At 42.6% G+C, this 10,249-nt stretch overlaps 1 protein-coding gene across 3 annotated transcripts; it reads right to left on the reverse strand.

Moving 5' to 3' along the window:
• Positions 1 to 133: 133 nt before the first annotated feature.
• Positions 134 to 7,962, reverse strand: TEX30 (testis expressed 30). 3 transcript variants are annotated; one of them, XM_038007873.2, is made up of 7 exons: positions 7,830 to 7,937; positions 5,733 to 5,803; positions 4,232 to 4,306; positions 3,534 to 3,764; positions 2,476 to 2,527; positions 1,509 to 1,714; positions 134 to 812 (listed from the first exon to the last, which is right to left on the reverse strand). In XM_038007873.2, the coding sequence occupies exons 3-7, from the start codon at positions 4,244 to 4,246 to the stop codon at positions 633 to 635; spliced, it is 684 nt and encodes a 227-aa protein (XP_037863801.1). In that variant the 5' UTR covers positions 4,247 to 4,306; positions 5,733 to 5,803; positions 7,830 to 7,937; the 3' UTR covers positions 134 to 632. The 3 variants fall into 3 exon arrangements, with proteins under 3 accessions (XP_037863801.1, XP_007959021.2, XP_007959018.2); XM_007960830.3 differs by lacking the exon at positions 5,733 to 5,803 and having other exon boundaries at positions 7,830 to 7,943; XM_007960827.3 differs by lacking the exons at positions 4,232 to 4,306; positions 5,733 to 5,803 and having other exon boundaries at positions 7,830 to 7,962.
• Between the last annotated feature and the right edge of the window lie 2,287 nt (positions 7,963 to 10,249).

Raw genomic sequence — 10,249 nt, forward strand, 5'->3', positions numbered from 1 at the left:
CTCCCAAAATGCTCAGATTACTGGCATACGCCACCGTGCCCAGCCTCACACACTATGTTGTAAGCTCCAAGTTTTTATTCATCTTTGCAAACCCAATGAGGTTTGACTGTAATAAGCCTTCAGTGAACACTTCTTGAATTAAAGATCTTTATTTCATTCTAGAAAGTCTCCAGGGTCCCCATATTTGAAACATACGTCCACTCCTATCCCTTCACTGAGATTTATTAAAAGGTGAAGAGAAGTGTGCATTCTATAAATCTGACTAAACATAATGGTTTGATTTCCTTTTCTAAAGATAACACTGCTCTGCAAAATTTCTCAGTTGCATATCAATAAGACAAAAGCACCTTTGTAACAAAATTCGAATGTTTAATTTTTTTCAAAACTTAACTATACTAATGAAAATAAATTATATGTAGACCACCTTCAATATTTTTACATCATCTTTATACAACTATAATAGTGCTTTCAAAAGACATTTTGTGAAGGACATTAATTTCACATTTAAAACGTGTTTCAAAAATAAGGGAACATTAAAGAACATCAAATTAGTCTGAAATATATCTCACAATGCTGAGAGGCATACTCTTCTTTATCAAATTAACTGTATGTGTATTCAAGATGGCTTTTAACTAATGACATTTCTTGTCCATTTCAGTAATTTCTTGGATCCAAAACAAAATCTGTGTATTTATTTCTTTGAAAACATCATTTGTCGACCGTCCTTTCACTGCCATGGAATGATTTGCCTTCTCAATCCAGTGGATTTTATGGGGAGCTTGCATTTTCTGTGCCACTTTCTCCAACAAGTTCTAAAGAAAAAAAGAAGAGGATACTAGACTAATGTTCTGTTGATTATTTAATAAAAGGTCCTCTCTCCCCCGCCTATACTGACATTCATTCCCAAGTATTCACTAAATGCTTTCTCACAGACAACTTTCTAGGCAATAGAATGTGTGAGAAAATGTCTGTAAATGTGGCAGTCCACTTATCTCAGCTATAGCAATATCAGATGAAGCACTCATGCATCTACTAATAAAATGTTAAATAAATTGGAATAAAAAAATTTTTTCCCAAAAAAATCTTTTTCCCAAGCAAATTATATGCTCTGGGGAATACAACGTTGTTTCATAATATTGGGCTAATATTTAGTAATGTGTAGACATTGCCAACCCTTTCTCAAGAATCAATTTTATAACAAACAATCTGCCTGAATATTGAAATGATTTAAAAAATCTACAGTGTAGTAATCCCCAAATCAGATGATTCATATATTAAGCCTTCATTTTCCAAATAAGGGTCATATTTACCAACTCTATTTCCAGGGAGACAAATTTTGTCAGTATACTTATATTTTTAGGTTCTCAAAAGCAACGGAGTAACCAGGACACAAAACTAGCATTAGTCAAATTGGCAACTTTTAAAAGAGACTGTTGCCAGAAGTATCTTGCTCCCAAGATATTTCTTTCATTCTCTTTCATTCACACAAACATTGAGTTATAATTCACCTTTTCACACATTTCATCTGCTGAGCCTGACACAAACAGTACAGGCTCTTTTAAACGAAAGAGGTCTTCATCTCTGAGTTTATGCTGCTGCTTTGGATGGTGCAGTGGGTAAGAAATACAAATGAGACCCCGAACAAAATCATCACCATCATCTGGCTCAATGTGACACATTACAGAAGCAGCTGCTCTTGAGCCCATTGAACGACCTAAAATCAATTAAAATTAAGTTCAGTTTGAAATATAAACTTTCATATAAAGTAGCAGTGATGGTGTGGCAAATTGAATCTTTTACTGTTCATCATATCTGTTTACCAACAAATTAACTCCAAACGGCAGCAATTAACAAGTTGCAATACCAGGCCAGGTGCAGTGGCTCACACCTGTAATCGTAGCACTTTGGGAAACCTAGGTAGGCAGACTGCCTGAGGTCAAGAGTTTGAGACCAGCTTGACCAACATGGCAAAACTCTTATCTCTACTAAAAACACAAAAATTAGCCGGGCACGGTGGTGCACACCTATAGTCCCAGCTACTTGGGAGGCTGAGGCAGGAGAATCACTTGAATCCCGGAGGTGGAGGCTCTGTCTCAAAAAAAAAAAAAAAAAAAAAAAAAAAGGAAAGGCTAAAAATTGATCTTAAGTCAAATGCTACAAAAAAAAAAAAAAAAAAAGGCAATTATTTTTCTGAACACTTAAAAGGACAAGGACAATCATTGTAAAGGAATCATTTGCAAGAGGACGATTCAGGGATATGAATAAAAGGAGAGAAGCTCAGCTTATAATACATATACATGAGGTTCAAGTTTGCTCTAAGTATATAAAGTACTTTAACATTAAAAAGGTGACTTACCAAAACAACAACAAAAAATCACTAAATTAGCTTCCTATGATCAACTAATTTTAACTCTCCATTACTTATTCCTATATTAAAACAGGTACTTAACAAGTATTCACAAGTATTGCACTTACCTCCAAGAAAAACACCTGCAAGTTTGTATTCTCCTGATGTCTTTAGGTAATTCTAGAAAAATTAAAAAATCATCAGTTCTTCATCTATAAAATATTCCACTGGAAAGGCAAGATATATTGTTTCTCATCATTACTGAAATGTATGAAAATCTATGCAAAGATAACCAGAAAATCTTAAGGGATTCTTCTTAAAAGAGGTAAGCAGTCCCTCCTCTTCTGGTCATGCCTTCACTATTAAACCACATGTTAGGTAATACAGGCAAATACATAAGAAAAAAGTTAATCTACCTTTACTAAAATATTTAAGCACTAAACTATTTTTAGAGAATAAATTATTTTTTAAAAAGGCCAGCAAAGGCTTGCAACTAATACCAAATTTGATCATGTTAACATCTGAAGTTCTAAAAAACTTAATAAGTTTGAAAGCATTTAGATCAGGGGTGTTCAATCTTTTGGTTTCTCTGGGCCACAGTGGAAGAACTGTGTTGGGCCACACATAAAATACACTAACTCTCATGATACTTGATAAGCTTAAAAAAAAAAAAAATTGTAAACAAAAATCTCATAATGTTTTAAGTAAGTTTACAAACTTGTGTTGGGCCACATTCAAAGCTGTCCTGGGTCATATGTGGCCCATGGGTTGGACAAGCTTGATTTAGTGAAACTTTAGTGTTATCCAGGATTTTAAGCAAGGTTTCTAAATAACATATACAGAAAACAGTATCGTATTTGTACATGCATAGTATGGTAAATAAAATATTCTAGAATGCCAAAATGATGCGCTAAAGTTACATAATTCCAGTGAGAAAAATCATATGTAGTTTCCTTGGCAATATCATGGAGGAACATTTATGATGTAAGCATTCATCTCCACGGAAACTGACGACAGGGAAATCTGACCATTAAAAAGCTTTCAAGTACTGCTGAGTTTTATAAGAATATACTCATTCAAAGATTTTTTTAATTAAACCAGATGACTACTAATAAAATTTATATTACATTTATTAAGGATTTCAAACAGAATTCTGTTATAAGTAAACATAAAGAAATTTTCTTACCAAAACTGATTTATATGCCTTAATTCTATGTACAATATTAAGGCCTTTACAGGTAAATCTCAGGCAGAAAAACCCATGGGATGCAAGATGGGATGCCAGTGACATCAAATGAGGAAGATTCATATCTCCTGATGCTCCATGTGTAAGAATTATTCCGTATGTTAAGCTCTTGTTAGGTACCAAACAAACGGCATCTAGTAATTTATTTCCAAAAGGTATTTTTAATTTAACCTGGAATTCAAAAGAATAAAGGGATCAAAAATTACTTTCTTGCCTATGAAGACAACTGAACAGCTACATACATGTTTGCTCTGTGAGGCTCATAATTCAAGTCATAGCCTCCAAATAAAAAGTAGTGATATTAATAATAGTATTTAAGTGCTTACTGTGTCGGGTATTATAAGTGCTTTATATGTATTAACTTATTTCACCTTTCTAACAATCCTATGAGGCAAGCACTGTCATTATCCCCATTTTATAGATAAGGCACAGCAGATTAAGTAACTTGCCCAAGGTTATATAGCCGCTAGCTAGGATTTAAACTCAGGGCAGTCTGTTCTAGATTCCTCACTCTTAACCACTTATGCTATACTGCCTCCCACAGTGAAAGTTGAAAATAAGATTACTCTGAAGCCATATAATTACAAACAAACAAAAAACCAGGAACCCTGAAGATGCAGAACATACGAAAATATTACCTCTGTATGACTCATTTTCACTGTTGAATAACAAACTTAAAGGGCATTTACATCTGAGAAGCAAAGGACATCTCCCTGAAAAGAAGATTCTGTTGTGAAAGGTGAGTTGGCAGACATGGATATGACACAAAAACTATGAATGAACACATTCAGTAGCTAAAATAAACATTTAGAATTACTTCCCTAAAATCTGGGGTCTTTACATGTACATTTTTCTATGGGCACTCAGAATTGGTTAGAGGGCCAGGTGCAGGGTTGGTAGATGTTATAGAAGATAAAACAAAGGTGATACTTTGACATGGAAACTGTAATTCATATCAAAGTAGGATGCTGTATCTTGGCAAAAAATGATAATGTAAAAATGTATAAACACACATTTTTGTAAGAATCTTCATTCTAAATGAACTATCCTAATTTTTCAGCATCTTTCCATTAACCCATTTTCTTCATTATTATAGTTCCCAAGCCTACCCATCCACACCTTGTCATGTAACTTCACAGTGCTGCCAGAAGGCAGAGTATGTAAGTCTTCACCCTGTTTACTTTGGACTTGGCTATGTAACTTGTTTTAAGTAATGGAATGTAGGTAGACATTTCAATGTGTGACTTCTGAGCTTAGGCGTGGCAAACTTCCAGAAGCCCTCTTGAACTTTCACCCTCAGCCATGAGAAAAACATGCTCTAGGTGGTTTTGCATTTTCAGCCTGGGTCTCAAAATGAAAACATATGGAACAGATTTGAACCCAAAACTGAAGTCTGGAGTCCAGACTAGTCTAACCAAGACCTAAACAACAGCTGATCTGAAGATCCATGAGCATGAAATGTAAGCCACTGAAATTTTGGGGTTGTTACGTAGCATTCCTTCCTATGTCAAGAGCTCTTGTATTGTTTAGGATATTATCAACATTAGGATCTCCATTACTCACCCATTTTTCCCATTAACATTTACTTATTCATTCATTCAATAGGTAACAGTAACAAGGTTTAAAGTTCAAAATGTACCAAGAATATGTAGTGAAAAAGTCTCACTCATTCCACTTTTGACTTGCCATCAGATCCCCTCTCCAAAGGTAACCAATATTATCTGCTTCTTACTTATCCTTCCATATAGCACTGTACTTATTTTCACACAAGTGTAAGTATATTTATAAGATAAATTCCTGGGGAAGGAATTGCTGTGTCAAAGGGTTTGTTCATAATTTTTTACAGAATTTTTTCATAGAACTTCCTGAGGTGAATACATTTCATTTTTGAACAGGTATCATGTGCACACGGTACACTAAAAAATGTAAACAGAAGTCAAAGGATTTGTTCATAATTTACAGAATATTTTTTTCATAGGCCTTCCTGAGGTGAAGAATGCATTTCATTTTTGAATAGGTATCATGTGTACATGGTACGTTTTAAAAGACAATGTAAACAGAGGTTTCCTCACACTCTTTCCCCCAGCCACCAAGTTCTTTTCACTTCCTAGAAACCACCATAAACAACGTATTATGTACCTTTCCTCATCTGTGAGTGTGAGCGTGTAGAATTCTCTTATTTCAGCCTGGAGAGCATTAGTCTGATGGAACTGTAAAAGTTTTGGAAGTTGAGTGAGATAAGGGAGATGAAGGACTTCAAGCTTCAGTGTCCCTAACTTCATACATGTAGCCCCATAATTATGCCTGGGTTTCTCAGTTCAAAGATCCTCTGTTTTACTTTCTCAAGAGAATAAGCCTCCATCCAGTCTTCTAACAAGGAGAAAGGCAGTCACCCAACAGCGTGAAATGGGGAAGGGGATCTGGATATCCAATTGCTTCTCAGATTTCACCTAAATCATTTCTTTAAGCTCCTTACACCCACCTTCTGCACCACCACCACCTTCATTCCCAGTACCACAGCTGTCCAGTGCTGCCAGTTTCCGTGCAGTTTGAAGATTCTGTGGTTAATATAGGGTTTGCTAAGATATTGCCAGCGTTTCCTTTCCTATTCTCCTATTGTCGGAGGTTTGTTTTTGTTTTTAAATCCCCTTAATGTAATTTTAGTGAAACTTCATGAAGGAGTAAATTTAGATGTACGTAAACAATCACTATCTTAAAATGCTTCACTTTTTTTTTTTTTTTTTGAGACAGGTTCTCGCTCCGGTGGACAGGCTGGAAAATTCAGTGGCGCAATCATAAGTTCACTGCATCCTCGAACTCCTGAGCTCAAGCGATCCTCTCGCCTCAGCCTCTTGAGTAGGTGGGACTACAGACGCTCACCACCACGCCCGCTAATTATTTTTAAATGTTTTTGTAGGGACGAGGGTCTCCCTATGTTTCGCAGGCTGGTCTTGAACTCCCGGGCTCAAGCGATACCCCCTGCCTTGGCCTCCCAAACCGTTAGGATCCCAAGACGTTTGCCACCTCCCGGTCTGCTTTACTATTTTTCAGACTTCACGATGCACAGTGTGTTCTTCACGGCTGGTGCACACATGCTGCTTTTCTTCAGAAACACGGAGAATGCCCCATAATACAATCCCCAAGCAACCTGCTCTAGGTCGTCTGGGTGTGTTTTTTTGAGACAGAGTCTTGCTCTGTCCGCCAGGCTGGAGGGCAATGGCGTGATCTCGGCGAACTGCAACCTCCGCCTCCTGGTTCAAGCGATTCTCCAGCCTCAGCCTCCCGAGTAGCTGGGATTACAGATGGGCGCCACCACGCCCGGCTAATTTTTGTATTTTTAGTAGAGACAGGGTTTCCCCATGTTGGCCAGGCTGGTTTTGAACTCCTGACCTCCTCCCATCGTGTTGGGATTACAGGCGTGAGCCACCGCGCCGGGCCACTGTCGTCTGGGTTTTCATCTCTGGCTTTAAGTTCAGAGAGGGCAGGGTTTCAAGACTGGCCCGGCCTCAGTGCCCTCAATGGCGATGGTGAAGAAGAACGGCTAGAGGTGCTGCGCCCACGAAACGCCAGCGCTAGTGGCGTCCAGAGCGCCGGCTCCACCGGCTGGGCGGTCGGCGGAGTTCTAGGACAACTCCTACTCAAAGGGCTGGGCGATCACCTCCAACGCCACAGCCCCTTCAACTTTCAGTTACAAACGTTCGTGCCCTGTTACGTCCACAGCATTACGTTGGCTGTCGTGGGGCAAACAAAAATGTTGAGTCTTACAGGGGGTCGGGTCAACAACCGCAGCAAACATGGAGAGAAAATTCAAAGTGGGTCTCACGGGCGCGCGGGGCTCGGCGGCGCTCGGGCACGGGATCCGTTCCCTCCGCAAATGGGCGCTGCTGGGGCTGCCCCGCCGGCCGCCCCGGACGACCCCTCTCAACTCGGAGGCTGCTTCGAGCCAGTCACCCGGGACTGGCTGACGCGGTCCAGGTTGGCCCCGTCCGGCTCTCCCTGTCCGTACCAACCCCACACTCCGCCCTCCTACCCGGCAAAGCCGACGAAGCCCCCACCGGCTGGTGCCCGCGGGCACCGAACTTAACGGAACGCCTCCCGGCTCGGACCAACCGCGCCTGAGGAGCGACGCCCGCGAGCCTCAAACGCCTCAGGCGGGCCTGCCGGGTGCTCTCCCCGTCTCGTCTCCCAGGAAGCCGCCCCTCAGACGGCGGCGCCAACCGCCACCGCCGCACTTACCCGGGAAGGCAAAAGTGGCCGCGGGCACCCAACCGCCGTCACTCCCTTCAGGGAGCTGACTAGCGCGCTCGAAGCGACCGCCTCGCCTGCCCCGCCACAGCGATCGTCTACGACGCACGCGCGCGCAGGCCACGCCCCCGGGTGCGCGGGCCGGGCCGCAGAGCACGTCGGGAGCGTGAGTCTCCCAGCCCGCCACATCCTGGGGCGGTACGCGCGGAGTGGCCGAGCCGGGGGAAGGCGCCAGGGTGGCCGCCGCCTCAGCAGCACGCGGACGGTTGGAAAGTCAGCCCCAGTTTCCGCCTCCCCCAGGATTGCTCTACTCGGGGCTTCCTCATCCCAGCCACCACTCCATTCCGAGGCGCGATCAGCTCTGACCAGTCTCTTCCTCACATCCATAGACAATTCGTTAGTCCCGTTAGGGTCAAACGCTTACAGAATCCAACCGCTTCGCACACTTCTACATGGGTCAAGCCTCCTGTTATCTTTGCGGGGATGACTGTAACAATCACTTAAACGGTCGCTTCGTACCATCTTGCCCCCGCCTGGGCCTTGTCGGCGACGCCGCAGCCATGTGGATGCTGTGGAAGCCTACCCGCGCCCCCCGACCCCGCCGGATCTTCCAAAGGCTCCGCGCTCATCACCAAAGCCAGCGGCCGGCAGTGGCCTAGGCTGTTGCACGCGATGGGTCCCCCACGTCTCCCCTCTCTATCTCCTTTCCCTGGAGGCCCGGGGCAGCCCAGCCTCCGCTATCCTCACCACCACCCACCAGGCACGAACCCACGACGACGGGCTTTTGTCCTGGCTTCTCCCTCCCAGCGTGGGCCGTGTCTTCTCGGGGTCAGCAGGGTGTGTGGTTTTCACAGCGAGGCCTCTCCTGATCGCCTCCCCGCTCTTCCTGTCCTTCCCTGGTCACCTCACGAGCTATGGATGTGTCTGTCTCCTCACTGCACTATAAGCTCCCAGGTGAAGACAGGGTTGCTTTTTGTAAATTTTTGTTTTCACCGTGAACCTCCTGTGTATGAATAATGCTCAGAAAAAAAATTATTTATTAAATGAATGACTCTTCCCCAAGCCCCGTGCAGCTGGCACCTGCCCTCTTTTCTGTCACGGTTACGTACAAGGAAATACATTCCACAAAACCACATAGTCACTGTCATTTATCACAAGTGTTTTCCCAAATTACAAAGTCTTAATACTTCCTTGTCTCCTAAGTTTTTAGCTGTGTTTTCTAAAAAAATTTATTTACATGCCATAAAATTCACTCATTTGAAGTGCACCATTCAATGATTTTCAGTAATTTTAAAACTATTTGCAACCATCACTATAATTTAAGAACATTTCCATTGTCCCCCCGAAAAGTATGTGCACTGTTACAGTTGAGGTAGGGGACCAACAGGACTTATTTTCGAAGCACTGATCACCACCCGCTGAGCAAAACAAGATCCGGTCAGAACAGGATGCCCTAAAAAAACGGCCAAAACTGCCCTAAAGAAACAGGCCCAAACCAGCTAAAACAAGGATGGCGACCAAAGTGACCTCTAGTGCCCTCACTGCTCATTATACACTAATTATAATATATTAAACATGCTACCACACTTCCACCGGCACCCTGACAGTTTATGAATGCCATGGCAATGCCCAGACCTTACCTTATATAGTTTAAAAAGGGAAGAATCCTCAGTTCCAGAGGAACTCCCCATCCCTTTTCTAGAAAATTCGTGAATAACCCACCCCTTATTTAGCATACAATGAAGGAGTAGCTATTAAATATAGCTAGCCACTGGCGCGGTGCCCTGACTTATGCCTGTAATCCCAGCACTTTGGGAGACCAAGGTGGGTGGATCACCTGAGGTCAGGAGTTGGAGACCAGCCTGGCCAACATGGTGAAACCCAGCATGTACTACAAATACAAAAATTAGCCAGGCGTGGTGGCAGGCACCTGTAGTCCCAGCTACTTGGGAGCTGAGGCAGGAGAATTGCTTGAACCCTGGAGGCAGAGGTTGCAAAGCCGAGAAGAGTGCACCACTGCACTCCAGGCTGGGCAACAGAGCGAGACTCCGTCTCTCTCTCTATATATATCTATCTATATATCGATATACATATAGATAGCTGTAGATATCTATATATATATATAGATAGATATATAGCTAGCCAGCAATCCATGAGTGTTACTCTGCCTGTGGGGTAGCCCTGCTGTGTTTACCAGAAGCAATTTTCCTGTGATTTGTTGCTCTAATGTACTTGCTTTGCTTTCATTTTACTGTCAGTTTGCTCTTGAATTCTTTCCTGTGCAAAGTCAAGAACCCTCTCAGGCTCAGCTCCAGTTTTGGGATTCACTGGCATTACAGCCATTCTCTGTTCCTACCCCTATCCCCGGGCAACTACTAACACACTTTCTGTCTCTCTGGATTTACCTTTTC

This window comes from Chlorocebus sabaeus, chromosome 3 (assembly GCF_047675955.1).
Source record: "Chlorocebus sabaeus isolate Y175 chromosome 3, mChlSab1.0.hap1, whole genome shotgun sequence".
NCBI classification, from domain to species: Eukaryota; Metazoa; Chordata; class Mammalia; order Primates; family Cercopithecidae; genus Chlorocebus; species Chlorocebus sabaeus.

Excerpts from the sequence above, each read along its gene's own strand:
- TEX30 (XM_007960830.3), bottom strand. Across the intron at positions 2,528-3,533 it reads AGGCATATAAATCAGTTTTG|AATTACCTAAAGACATCAGG; the intron begins GTAAGAAAATTT and ends TAATTTTTCTAG. Across the intron at positions 1,715-2,475 it reads TGCAGGTGTTTTTCTTGGAG|GTCGTTCAATGGGCTCAAGA; the intron begins GTAAGTGCAATA and ends AATTGATTTTAG.